Genomic DNA, 14,460 nt, shown 5'->3' on the forward strand with positions numbered 1-14,460 from the left:
AAGCCTCCGCAGCCACTTTTCAAGGAGAGGAGTATTCCCTTATTCCCAATCCACCAGATTTAATGGCCTACACACTTCTTCCCAACTCACTTAAGTAGATTTTTCTCTTATCAAATGAAAGATTATTTGGATTGGCTCAGTAAGGACGATCCAGAGCGACCGGGAAAGAGAAATGCTAGGTGTAGCCATTCACCTTCAAATCATGCCCCGATGGGACATGCTTGGTGGGTCCCTATCGGATCAATATCCAACATATTTGACTATACACCTATGCTCCAATGTATTCACTATATAGTTGATTCTTCAATGATTGAAACCTTTCTCTTGTACAGATTTAATTATACTAATTATTTTCTGTACCGTCTTTTCCCGACTAGATAGATGGTAGAAGGGTTTTCCTGATAACGTGCAAATCACCAGACTAAAGAAAGTGGGCCACATGAGTCCTTTTTGTCACGATGATGATGAATCACAGACAATTTTTTGTTTTTTTTTGATAACAATGGGGCGCACCCCATTCGATGATCCCGACAATTCATTTGTTGGGCCCCAATGTAAATAGGTCATGCCCCGAAAATCATCTCCATGGGATGATCCTAGATTGGTGGGTTAGGATTGTCCAATGGACATGATTTTGGGGCACAGCCAACAAATGAATGGTTTGGATCATCAATGGAGCGCGTCCAACTGTATATTTGTACATTTGAATGCGAACATTATATAAAAACTCATAACAAAACATGAGCTTGATGGAAACCGACAGTTTGTCATTTACTTATTTGTCATATTATCAATTCCGATAGATAACATGAGCTTGATTCGGGCCCACCCACATGTCATCAACGTGATCTTGTTGTTCATTAAAGGGGGCCCATCAATTTGAAAATATCTTTGATCTAACTAGGGTAAGCCACACATTTTCCTTTTCCTTCACTTCCCTGCCTCAAGGAACATAACAGAGGATTTCGACGTACAGATAGAATTATGTGGCATATACATGGTGGGGTCCACCCGATGAAGGGTTTCGATCAGCATTATATAACAACGTGGATGGGCCCACGTTTATGCTTCTCAATCAAAGAGTCCTGCTGCATAAAGTTCCAAATAAAACACGACACAAAAGACGGATTTTCTTCTTCTTTTATTGAAATGGTAAGATGGATTTTTTTATATATTTGAAATAACAAATCCTAGCAACGGATTTGTATAAAAAGACCAAAAAAGGGGGAAATCATGTTCCTTTATTTAATCGACAATCCACGCCTTCACTCACCTGCCCAATCAAACAAAACAAACAATGGCAGGTTAGTCAACGGAATAGAAATTGATTTTTATACTCCTTCTTTTTTGATACATACACCACCTCTTTATTTTATTAATCTTTTCCTACGTTTTTTTTAGGAATAATTCCAACTGATATTTCCTCCCCCTTTCCTACCATTCCCACCCCCTTTGTTCTCCTGAAATCGACCACATTTGCAACCCCTTTATTTGAATTTTTTTTTTTTTTTCTGATAATAAAATCATGTTTAGGAAAACGAATAAGAAGGGATGGAATTTCATTTCCCTTTACCTGAAAAAGGGATTTATTAGAGAGCTAGGACTCTGCCTGCACGCCTTGCATGCTGGCTAGACCACATGGTCTCTAAAGGTGGACCTTGCCTGGTCCCCATGCGCCTATTCTAGCAAATCTCCTCTTCTTTTTCTTGTAAAAAAAGCTGTAAATCCCTCAAATTGTATGTAGGAAATTAATGAGAACGGCTAAAAATAAAAGTGTAGTTGTAGCTATTATTAGAATGGGATTTGCTAGGCAATTTAAGGAAAGCCATTTCGCCACTCACTTTTCATACCCTCTGATGAATTAAATGAATAAGACAAAATCTGTTAAAAAGTGAGCCGCGAAATTGCCTAGCAAATTCCTATTAAAATAGGGGTGTTTGTATCAATGTTTAAAATGCGGATGCAGCGCGGAACGTGGCCGAAGAAAATTTGGGAGAGTGAAAAGAGTTTTTACTGACTCCATAGGGCAAAATGCGGAATGCGGAATGCGGATGTGATACAACGCGGAACGCGGCAAGGTGAAAGGGAGTCAACTCGGGTGAGTTGACACGGACATCGGGGAGATTTAAAACTATGCTGTACAAGTCATGAATATATTGTTAGAGAGAGAGAGAGAGAGAGAGAGAGAGAGAGAGAGAGAGAGAGAGAGAGAGAGAGACTAACTTGGGCAAGTGATGGGAGGGAGATTGCAGAAGGAAGGGATACGAGTAATGATCCTGATAGTGCTGCAGAGGCATTCATGATTTACTTGTTCAAGGGAAGAACAACACTGAGGACTCGGGTCATTCGTGGAGGTGCTGCCTGGCACCACATAGGGTGCGCATGGGTTCAGGTTTATTAGGTCGGCCGAGCAGTTCTGAGCCCGACCCATCTGGGCCTGCCCCGCTAGACAGATTAGTAAGAGAAAGATGGCTTTAGAAAAGCGGAACAGGGGGCGATTAGAGAGGAGTAACTTGACGAATGCCATTACTTTTTAGGATGTCTCTTCATTGGGTGGGGATATCAATTTATAGGAGATTATGAGTGGGACGTGAATCTTTGCATGGTTTACCTACGGGAGATTAAATGAGAAAGACCCTTTGGGTGAACCCCAACTGTTTGTTTTATTGGTTGGCAAATGGAATTGTGTTTTAATTAGAAGTAACGAGAAAAAAGGAATGTGATATTCACACTCCCTTGTTTTAATAATTGCACTACTTTTGCCATTTTTGTGGCATGGGCCACCATAAATGAGGTGTTCAATATTGAATCCCAACTGCTTGTTTTCTTGGTTGGCAATGGAATTGTGCAGTGTGCTTAATTTAATTAGAAGTAACGAGAAAAAGGAATCTGATATTCAGATCCCCTTGTTTCAATAATTGCACTACTTTTGCCATTTTTGTGGAGTGGGTCCACCATAAATGAGGTGTTCATTGAACCCCAACTGCTTGTTTTAATGGTTGGCAATGTAATTGTGCTTTAATTAGAAGTAACGAGAAAAAAGAACCTGATATTCACACTACCTTCTTTCAATAATTGCACTACATTTGCCGAGTGGGCCCGCCATAAATGGTTGTTCATTGAACCCCAACTGCTTGTTTTCATGGTTGAATAGAAGTAACGAGAAAAAGGAATATGATATTTCCACTCCCTTGTTTCAATAATTGCACTACTTTAGCCATTTTTGTTATATGGGCCCACCATATATGAGGTGTTGATCCGCCTAATGCAAATGCTTTTATTCACCTTGGCCCATCATCAGGCGTGAAAATTCTCTACTTCCAGTGCTGAAACAAGCAAGCCAATGAGAAGATAGAGATGGGTTGATGAATTAAAAGCTTTACCATTTCCGCTTGGGTACAACTGTACAAGTGTTAGTAGCGGTTCTATTTCTATTGCCATGACGCAAAAGAGTCTGCTCTGTTCTCCTTTCTGTTGGGCTCGACATGTGTAGGGAAAGGGGCCATTGAATGCAACAAACAAGAAACAATAAATTCACTCCCACTTAGGAGATTCAAAGAAAAAGAAGAGTATCAGAGTTTGGTTTGACTAGTACCACTTTTTCATTTTAATTGCTTGTAGGTCTACCTCTACCATCTCCAAGCTTACCCATAACAGAAAACTGAACAATATACTATAGGATGGCTATGGCATTTTCATTTGAATATTGATCTGACTATAATAACATTTAGGTCACACCCCATCAGTATAGACATAAAAAGTGTTATCAGTAGTACCATTTTCAATTTTCAAATGATCAAGCTGCAAAGCAGCTAAAAAGAATCAGAGATTTGAAAGAATTACTCAAGAAAGCAAACAAGAAAAAGCAAAACAGAAACATATGAAGCTCTCTTCCTCTCTTTGCCTCCTTTCACAATGTGGGACCGTTGGATTCTTCTTGATTTGGTGCAGGGGCCGTCCAATACAACTTAACGGCCAAAAGAAGCTTCTCCCTCTTCATGGGCCCATCTTCATGATCTACAATCTGGCTATCCCATTTCATTCCATCTGTTACTCTTTTGATTCTTACCAAAACATCAACGTCGTCTCTAAAGATTACAGTCCCTTCTGGTCTCAAAATTCTATCCATCTCCAATAGAATGTCTTCCATTTCACATCTGGTTTATGAATTTAAATAGCATGTTAGAAGAGATTCACAGTAAGTGAAATTCCTCCCTATTAGTATTGTTGAAGTATAAAGATTAAGTAACACCAACTCTTAAGAGCTTAAGGTTCTGGAGTAATTGATTGTTTCACATAGTATCAAAGATATTGCCTAAAGGTAGGTCCTAGCTGTGAAACCCAACAACTCCTTGACATTAAAAATCAACGTGTATGGGCCAGCCCAAAAAAGACAGGTCCCATTTGAGGGGGAGTGTTGAAGTATAAAAGATTAAATAACACCAGCTCTAACAGCTTAAGCCTTTAGAGTAATTGGTTGTTTGACAAGTATGATTAATTTCCATTCTTAATTACCTGCCATCGTAGAGACTAAACACCGAATTGGCGTGAAGAAGATCGTAAGTCCTTGGATAAGTAGACATTGCTTCGCACCTGGGATGATGGAAGTGAAATTAGCGCAAAAATTGAGCACCAAATATTCAATTCAGCATAAAAAATGAGGGGAAGATTACCAATTCTGGTATGTTCCGATCAATCCGCGTTCATAGATGACCCCCAGAGTGTTGAGTTTTGATTCTGGTGGTACAACATTCATGACCCATACTGGATCATTAATCAGTGCGGCTGCAAATCCTCCCAGATGAGAATTCATGTCTAACAAATTGCGGTATCTCCCTTGATGTCCCAACTGATTGACCAGAGTCTTATAATATCCTAATCTTCTTTTCCAGAGCTCTGTATCTTGTGTAAACATCTCCCCTGTTATCCCCTTCACGCTCCCGCTACTGATCCTTGGCGGCACAACAGTCAATCTTTCTGGCCATTTTGACAATTCCCCACCCGCAACTTCTTGTATTCCGGCCACCTCAGGCAGGGGAGTTATGCATGTCTCCATTTTTGTGTACCTGCAAGACCATAATTCAAATGATTTGAAGCTTTTAAAATTTTAATTGTTTTAAGTATAAATGATTAAATAACACCAACTCTAACAGCTTAAGCTTCTGGAATAATTGGTTGATTCACATGGTATCAAAGCTATTGCCTCGCTGCATGTTGTGGATTCAAAACCCAATAATATTAAAATCCATATTTATGGCCAACCCAAAAGAAGTTCCTGGGTTCAAAACTCAAGAACAAATTGATATTACAAATCCACGTGTATGATTAACCCGAAAGAGGGGCCACACTGTAAGGGGAGTGTTGTAGTATAAATGATTAAATAACACCAACTTTACCAGCTTACGCTTTTGGAGTAATTGGTTGTTTCAAAGTAATTCAAATGATTGAAGTTTTGAAATTTCTAATTGAGTGAGAAAATTTAGAGTTTGTGATGGAAAATGCATACCAAGCAGCATCAGGATCTTGGGCAGGGCATATCGGCGGGGTCTTGGTGACCTTCCTATTGATTTTGCAATGGATATGATTAGTGGGTTTCTGCCAAATTGAAAACTCGCCTTTCTCCTTCAATTTCTTCCAGCAGAGGCTTTTCGCAACAGTTTCCATTGCAGACTGTTCACCTTCCAGGTCTTCTTTTGTTCTCTCCCAATCCTTCCAGTGGGTCCTCCAGTTAATCGGCGGCCCCGACAGAACCCAGTACCCACCAGGCCGTAAAATTCGATCAACTTCAATTAGGAAAGCTCCATCTGTTTAACAAATCCAAGTCATGATCAATGACAATTCAGAAAAAAAAAACAAAAAAAAAAAACCCAAATTGCGTCATTTTAATTTCAATTCACATCTGAAAATTACCATAAAGGTGCCATGGAATGAGACAACGAGAACAATGTGCCATGTCGAAAGCTCTCGACGGGTAAGGAAGCCTATTAGAAGAGAGTACTCCGATCATGGCGGGTACACCTCGTTCAAGAGCGAATTGCACTTGCGCTTCGTGGGAGTCCCTTGGCGCAAATGACATGGTGATTATGTTTCTGGATAGCAGGTAAGCTCCCCAGCTTGCTACCTATTACAAAAAAGGCAAACAATTCCTTAATAATCAAAGGAAAATTGGTGGAAAAAACAAATCACTATACATATTCCTCAGAGGAAGATATCCCCTTTAATCACTTACACCGATCTTTCAGCGTATGCAAATTGATCTCATAGTCATAAACTATAGAGTTAAAAATGCTAGGCCATTTTTTAAGACAGTGGAGACCAAAGTTGAACAAATCAGATTCATGAAATTACTAACAAATTTCACATGTACTAAAAGAGAATCAGAATCACACACATATAAAATGCATTAAAATAATTTTTTTTGGGGTCAACAAGTTCCACCTTTATTATGTTCTTCTTTGACTCAAGTCTCATTGAGATCAAATCAGAATCTCATAGTACGCATCCGAGTCAACTCAGCAAAAGGGTCTTCCTTTAACAAGTTAGTTAAAATCTGATGTAAAAGAAACCTTTCCAAAAACCATATTTCCCAAAAATTCGTTCACAAAGAAATCTTACCCCACAACCAGTATCAACAGCAGTCCTAATCGAACCGTCCGTTAGAGGAACAAGCTTCTCAATCTCATCAATATAAGCATCAGCCCCATCAGGAAACATGGTTCCACCACCAGGGAATCGAAACTTTTCCCCTTCAACCTGAATCCAATTCTGAACCGCCTTCTCAACTGTCAACTCCTTATGAGGAACGTTTGCAAACCACGCAAGCTGTCTACTAACAGGCCAAGGAAACGGATTCCGATAACCAAACGGAGCCGGAATCAAACACTTAAGAAGCTCTCCTTTCTCAGGACAATGCCTCTCTCTATACACTAACCTCTCCCTAGCGTATTTTAGCGACCTGTCTCTATCCTCACACGGTGTATACTCACTATACCTTAAATCACAGGCCGCAAATTGTTTGACCTCCGGTGCCGGACCTATTTCTGCCATGTGGTGGACTGAAAAATCGAGGGTCATGGTTGGATTCAAATCGTGGATTTGTGAAGAACATGGGATTCCGGCGAGGAGATCGGATGAGGGTTCTGAGCCACCATGTTGCCAAACGCCGAGAAAGTAAGAGAGACAACAGAGGCCAGAAATTATAGAGAGACGGATAAGGTGGGATTTTTTCCAGTAAGGGGAGTAGAGTTTCCATATGCCGGAATAGGGTTTATTAGTGCCGGCCATGGATTTTTTTTTGTTTTGTTTTGGGTTGTGAATTTTGTAAAGGGAAGATGGGTTTTAAAGAGGGGTTGTGTTAGATGATGAGAAGGGACTTGTTAATTGATTTAAAAAATATATGGGTGTGTGAAATAGCTACTATGCTATGTTAGGTATATTTGGGTGGGGTTCATGTGGGAAGGGTTAGAAGAGAGACGGATATTTTAAGAATGTGGGGTTGTGTTGCCCAATTTGGGTTTCTGTCTGTGGGTGGGATTTGGATAATTTACACGGTCTCTGTTTTGATAGACGCACCCCTTCTCTCCATGTCTCTATTTTAAGCAACTTTCATTATGAAGATACAGTGAATGAATGTGTCCTTAACAAGAACGGTGTAAATATCAGTTTCCTTCAATATGTCCGTCTCTTAATTATGTATTTATTAGCCACCTCATATTAATTAGATGAATAAGACAGAATCTGCTGAAAAGTGTGAGTATGTGGCAGTTCTCTCATGCAAAAGGCAGCCGGGACGAAATTCCCTAGCAAATCCTAGTTTTCATAGGGGTGCCTGAAGTTAATTGCTTAGAATATTCACTCATCAATGGAAGGACTCGTTTGGCATTTTCAAGTTTGTTTGGGCAATTTTGGGAATGTAATTCATGTAAGTTTTTCTCTTTATTTATTTGGTTGGTAATGGAAGTCTTTTCTACGGAAGGAGAACCAAGTTTTTGTACGAAAATACGAAGAAACAGGGTCGTGACTGTTAATCTTGTTCTACACTAATTTATTTATGGGATAAATACATTTACACCCCCTCTAGTTTCTGATACATCCACTTCGACTCCTATAGTTTAAAAAGTGACAAATACATTTAAAAAGTGACCCCTATAGTTTAAGGTTTGCCCCCTCAGCTGAAGGTTCGTCCATAGATTGAAGGGTTAGGATGATCCGATGGAGCTGATTTTTTGGGCACACCCTATCTATGTCAGGACCCATCAAATGAACGCTTTGGATCATCCAAATAATGTGGGCCCATACCCGAATCCAAACAAACCTTCAGCTGAGGGGGCAAACCTTAAACTAATTGAAACTACAGGGATTTATTTGTCACTTTTTAAACTATAAGGGTCGAAGTGGATGTGTCAGAAACTAGAGGGGGTGTAAATGTATTTATCCCTTTATTTATCTAGGGACGTCGTACATGTACTCCAAGTCCAAACTGGTAACATGATATTTTTTATTAGGAGTGAAAGGAATCCAATATGAACACACCCTTGCTACTGGTTTTATTAGGTACAAGGGTGTGTTCATATTTTGCATAGGAAGCTGGCAAGGACGCACAGATGCACATTCTTATTCTTTATTTATTAAGAAGAACACCCAACTGGCAATTTACAATGGCTTGGGAAAATATAGTTAATAGTCTATAGTCAAGCTCTACATGATCAATGAGTTAGAAATATTTAAAAGACAATTGTTTTGAAATCAAATCTCAATTGTACCTGTGTCAACAGATCCACTACGGATTGGATCTGCCTATGTCTAGGCCACGATCTATTTCTATATGTCCCTTATCATTCGGATCCTTTTTACTGTGGTTTTTGGATCTTAATTACTTCTTGAGTTTTGGTCGTGATCTATTTTGAGGAGTGTCTTACGTCCTACTTAGTACTTAGTCACTCGCATTATACGTAGTTAGGGGAGGGAAGATGAAAGAAACTTGAGACTGAGGCTGGAAAATTAAATGTTGTTCGTCATTTTCAATAGGGTTTTTAATATTACAAAAATATCCTTCAAGAACAAATATATCTTCGTAGGGAAATGATTGAAGACAACCATATTTTGATATTTTTCACAAATCATCTTTCTTTTAGCATTTAAAGAGCTGTCAAAAGGTTATTACATTTCCCAAAAAGCTCTCGTGAGCATGGTTTAAAATTTCAGTTTCGGTACAGGTTTTGGTACTTGGAAATTCCAAAATTTCGGTCGAAATTTGGTAATAAATTAAAAAAGTGTATTTAATAAATTTTGAAGCCGAAATCCAAAATTTTGGTTTCAACGGATTTCGGTCGAAATTTAAAACCATGCTCGTGAGACAATTAAAGATGAAAAGACAGCTGAGTTTGTGCAAATATCAAAATAACACTATCTCCAACAGCTGGAGTAATTGTCTGTTTCACATGGTATCAGGGCAAAGATCCCAAGTTCAGAACTCTCTTTTTATTAAAATTCCACATGTCATTGCCAATCCAAAAAAGAGGGGCCACATGTGGCCATGTGTAGGCCAACCCTAAAAGGAGGGGCTTTTTTATTTCTTTTATGGGTAAGCCGGGGTTAGGTGGACCCTGACCAGATATATTAGAAAAAAAGAGACAACCCTAAAAGGAGGGGCTGCACGTGCACGTGAGGGGGAGTGTTAAAGTATAAAAGACTAAATAACGCTATATCCATAAATGAACGAAAAATATGAAGGATTATTTTAGACATTGGTATTCTCCCCTCGGACCTAGGACGGACGCTCAATCGAATTTTATGAGTACGCCTGGGTCTTGGGTCGTTTTTCAGACTTAAGTTATGGATCCAACGGACACAGCTCGGATCCAATTACCATGCCCAAATCATGTCCATTAACATTCGAATCCTCTGAACCCATTAGACCATCCGGGTCTACTGATACTCCCATTTATACCTAGAAAGCAAGCAACCGTTGACCTAACGTGGGTAGGCCCAAATAGAGCTTCCGACGAGCTTCTCATATTGCGAGCTCTCTCCTAGTAGTATTATTTTTCACGTGATACTGACAAATATTGGGAGTGTTGTTATAAAATACAAGAGCCATCTACATCGTCAGCCATTTGAGTTAAAATAAACACCGGTATGAGTAGAACATGGTCTAGAAACCTCTAACGTCATTGAATAACAGGCTCAAGAATCTCATGTCTTTGGAAAAATTATTTGAGCCGGCCCATAAACACCTACGATTTTATTTTTTTTATACCATTTTAACGATCCAATTCTGAGGGTAATTCCGTCTTTCTCAAATAAACAACTGTTGAAACTTTTCGTAGTTTGGAGCTCGACAAGGAACGCCGTCTGGAAACTGTTGTCGACTGTGATCTTCAAGGTTTTGGATTCTTAATTACAATTGAATGCTTTGATTCAAACGAAGCCTAAAGATGGACGGACGGCTGAGATTATCTTTGAGGATGCTTTGTGTGACCGGCATCTCAATGCAAGATAGTCTCGAGATATTATATATTACTTCCTGAGGCACCGCTGACTAGCAATCTTGGTGGGCTTTCCCGAAACTAGAGGTGTCAACGGATCCACTTCGGATGAGAGATGAATGCCAGTACTGAAAATAAAAATAGTTTGAAAAAAATGCATGACTTATTTTCACTAAAATACCCCTGAAAATTTACTCAAGGTTATAAAAATCGAAGGGTATTTTCATAAAGTGAGATGATATTTTCACTCCCCCTACATTACACATGCGCTCCCCTGATAACTTGATTTGACGTGAAAAGTGGGCAACTTTAATGCTTTTTTATGTCAAATCACGTCAGCAGGGGGGTCGCATTCGTAATGCAAGAGGTGAAAATATCACCGCCCTTTCATAAAATAGTATGATAAATTCTGATTTCGAACTGTAACACGGGCTTTTGTTAGTTGTCCAGATCCGATCGCAAAACATTTAGGATCCTATGATAAGGATCCTAAATGCGTCCATGGCATGGTTTTAAATTTCGGTTTCGGTACCGGTTTCAGACCCCACAGAAATTCGAAATTTCGGTCGAAATCCGGCGAAATGTTAAAAAATAATATTTTATTCAATACCAAATTTCTTCATAATTTCGGTCGAAATTTTGGAAAAAAAACAAAATTTTGACCGAAATTCCAAAATTTTGGCCGAAATAAAATACCGTTTCGGGTATTAGACGTTTCGGTGTCGAAATTTAAAACCATGGTCCATGGATCCTGATAATGTGTCTAGATCCTGTACATTTAAGTTCGGTTTTGGATGGTCCATCGGACTGTCTGGATCCATTGACACGCTTGCACGCAACAACAAATCATGTGGGCCGGCTTAGCCCCCTAATGGGCTAAGTCCCTGTTACTTAAAGACTATGATAACCTACTGTGAGTCCAGAACCAATTATATTTTGAGTCCAATAATGGGTTTTGAAGTCGGAATGAGCTGTCATAGTCTTAAACGAACAGAGCCTAAATATGCACGCCTCTTCATTCCACGTATATTAGGCACTGAAAACTAGGGGTGCAACTTGGGTCGGGTTTTACCCGACTTGCATCGACCCGACCCGAAAGTAGCATGGTTCGGGTTTAGAAATCATGGGTCTTGGGTAGGGTTGGGTTTTAGTTTAAAAACCCGGCTCAATCTTTGAAGAAAAAAACCCGAAACCCGACCCGACTTATGTAGGTGTACTGTGACTTTTTTAATTATCTCTTGAATAACATAGCAAATTATCTTTTAATATATTGATATAATTGTTTCAATTGAGGTGATCATGTTTGTGGTATGGAAATATAGTTTTCTTCTTAAATCTGTACACTTGTATTACGTAAATTTAAAGATTTTTGGTGTGAAGAGTTTTCAACACGTCAAAGTGAAAAAACCCGACCCGACCCGAGAATTATCATGAGTAGGGCCGGGTTTGGGAACCATGAGTTTTCCGGAAAAAAACCCAACCCGACCCGAGATATTTCTCGGGTAGGGCAGGGTTCTTCAAAACCCCACCCGCCGGACCCGAGTTGCACCCATACTGAAAACCACAACATAGACGTCCGTACGACTACATTTTGATAAAGGCATTACTTTGTTTTACCCTACACATTTCTGCCTCTTTGCATGTGCTGGCAATAGGGCGCTGGTAGTGTTTTTTTGCGCACTTTGAGTCCCTTAATTTTTTTTCTTCCAATTAGATCTAAAATGTGAAGTCGATTTAGACCGTAGAATTATGATTGGGCATGATCTAACGGTCAGATTATCATGCCAGATTTATAAAGCACCTTTAAAAGGTGCAATTCATGTATAAGAGGCACCGAAAGGTCTATAGATGGACTAGAAATACACTATTTGCAATAATAATATTCGAGATTGGTTCGGTGACTATCAACTTTGGAATTTCCTAAGCCATCTATGCTCTCGCTTTTTTTTCTTCTTTTAATGTAAGCCGTCTACGCCTCTCTCTCTCTCTCTCTCTCTCTCTAAACTCTTTTGAACTCCAATTTTCATTTTTCATTCTTTCTGGCCATCTTTCATTCTACAGAATCAGAAATTAGTGTCTCACATCTCTTCCAAACCCGACGGTGTTTCAAGTTTGTTTCCGTCTGCGCACAACATTAACAGACATCAATAGATTCTGATGTATAAAAAAAGCAACCTATAACAGGCCGACACCTATCCAAGGGTATCATGGTAATTACATCAGAATAGGTAAACTCAAGCCTATGACAGGCCGATACCTGTCCAGGGGTATTATGGTAATTACCTCAGAGTAGGTAAGCTCAAGCCTATAACAGGCCGACACCTGTCCTGAGGTAGGTAATTCAACCACGCTCTATAAAAGGGCTTTCAAAGCTCAAACAAATGGGTAATAACCTCTCATCCACCACTCTTAAAACTAGCTCTGCGCTCCTGCTCATACTGACTTGAGTGTCGAAGGGCCTGTCCGGAGCAACACTCCGGGTTGGTCTTCTGACCTCGTTTGCTCCTTCTGCAGGACTCAGTTCCTCAGCCTCTCCACTCTGATCCCTCAGAACTCGGCTCCTTCACTTCGGCTCCTCGGGTCCTCCAGCTCAGCTCTGACGTCACTGCCGTATCTGTTACCGATTTTAGGCCTAACAGATTCTGTCTACTAGGCTTCATTGTATCTTAGAGGCAAATTCTTTAAAACCCGGAATATATCAATTCATCAGTTAGTTAGGGCAGATATTGTTTTAAGGAAAGCAACATAATAATGAGCCTTAGAAACTTAATCTTCTTCCATGTCTCCACCAAATATTCATCATCACCTACCATGAGCCATGAAAGGTTTTTAATTTCCAAATACTAGTTAGTTTATCAAGTGGTGATCCGGGGGGCATGGACTAATCCACAGGCTTGAGTCTCGCAAGGGTGGCCCAAGGGCACCATCTCCTCACTTGTGCCACCTAAAATCCCTCCCTTTCCCACTCTCCCTACTCCTCGGTGAAATAATTTTCCATGGAAAAAATTTCATAGTTACATGCAACCGGGGTTACAAATTTAAATAGAATGAAGAGTGCCAATATAAAAAACAAGCAAGCACAGAATCTCCTCTCGGTCAAATAAATTACTAAAATCCAGACTGGCCCTCGTTTTCTGCAGCAACAATATCAGGCTAAACCAGCAACTGTAGCCCCAAACAGACACCACCTTTGGACAAATGGTTACGAAGTTGGGCCCTATAATCTGAAAGGCAAAAGGGATACTTCACCCACCGCCAGTTCAACCAAAAACTAAGCAAAAGGGATATTTCAACTAAAACCAAGCCACGAGGCCCATCACTCACTCACTCAAATCTCATATCAACTTACTAAAATTTAGTGTGAACTGGTGGACTTCAATCTCCAAGCTAAAAAAATATTTCCGGTGGAATTGTTTTTTGTTTTTTTGGAATAATTTTCCTTCCCATGATTAATATAGAGGGAAATGAAATAGTTATGTTTGCTTTATTTAGAGGGATATCATCTTATATTTCTTGTATGGGATTTGCTAGGCTTTCCGTGAAATTGCCTAGCAAATCCCTTCTCATATTTAAGGTTCCTCTAAATAAAACTTGAACCGCGGTAGCTCAAGTTATCTTTCTTCGTGTAACCAAACAGAAGTTATTCCTTCCCAATTTTTTTTTTTGAAAAATTCCTGCAATCCAGACATGGGCTAGCTAGAAAAGCCTGATAAAGCTTTTTTATTTTTTATTTTGGGGAGGGGGGGGGCGGGCAGCAAGCTGGGGTTTGGCAGGACCCCTACACGATATTAAAAATGAAATATAAAAAAACAAATTACAGGCCGAGAAAGAGAGCTCCAGAGGAGTCCCAATCTACAATTTGAAGGGGGGGGGGGGGGGGGGGGGGGAGCCGAGCCAAGCTTTGGGGTGTTCGGGCTCGGCTCGTTTAGTTTTTATGAAGGCTCGTGTTCGGCTCGGCTCGTTTAGTTTTCGA

General features: G+C 39.9%; 2 protein-coding genes across 2 annotated transcripts; both read right to left on the minus strand.

Moving 5' to 3' along the window:
• Positions 1-1,119: 1,119 nt before the first annotated feature.
• On the minus strand, positions 1,120-2,555 carry LOC143888131 (protein LIM3-like). Its single transcript, XM_077392452.1, has 2 exons — positions 2,224-2,555; positions 1,120-1,273 (listed from the first exon to the last, which is right to left on the minus strand). Exons 1-2 carry the CDS (start codon positions 2,525-2,527, stop codon positions 1,266-1,268), a joined length of 312 nt encoding a protein of 103 aa, XP_077248567.1. The 5' UTR covers positions 2,528-2,555; the 3' UTR covers positions 1,120-1,265.
• Positions 2,556-3,671: 1,116 nt separating this feature from the next.
• On the minus strand, positions 3,672-7,443 carry LOC143888130 (putative methyltransferase PMT15). Its single transcript, XM_077392451.1, has 6 exons — positions 6,616-7,443; positions 5,911-6,121; positions 5,507-5,804; positions 4,674-5,066; positions 4,516-4,593; positions 3,672-4,157 (listed from the first exon to the last, which is right to left on the minus strand). Exons 1-6 carry the CDS (start codon positions 7,282-7,284, stop codon positions 3,911-3,913), a joined length of 1,896 nt encoding a protein of 631 aa, XP_077248566.1. The 5' UTR covers positions 7,285-7,443; the 3' UTR covers positions 3,672-3,910.
• Between the last annotated feature and the right edge of the window lie 7,017 nt (positions 7,444-14,460).

The sequence above is a fragment of the Tasmannia lanceolata genome, unplaced genomic scaffold (genome assembly GCF_043159265.1).
Source record: "Tasmannia lanceolata isolate RefF3 unplaced genomic scaffold, GAP_Taslan_0.1 ptg000012l, whole genome shotgun sequence".
NCBI lineage: Eukaryota > Viridiplantae > Streptophyta > Magnoliopsida > Canellales > Winteraceae > Tasmannia > Tasmannia lanceolata.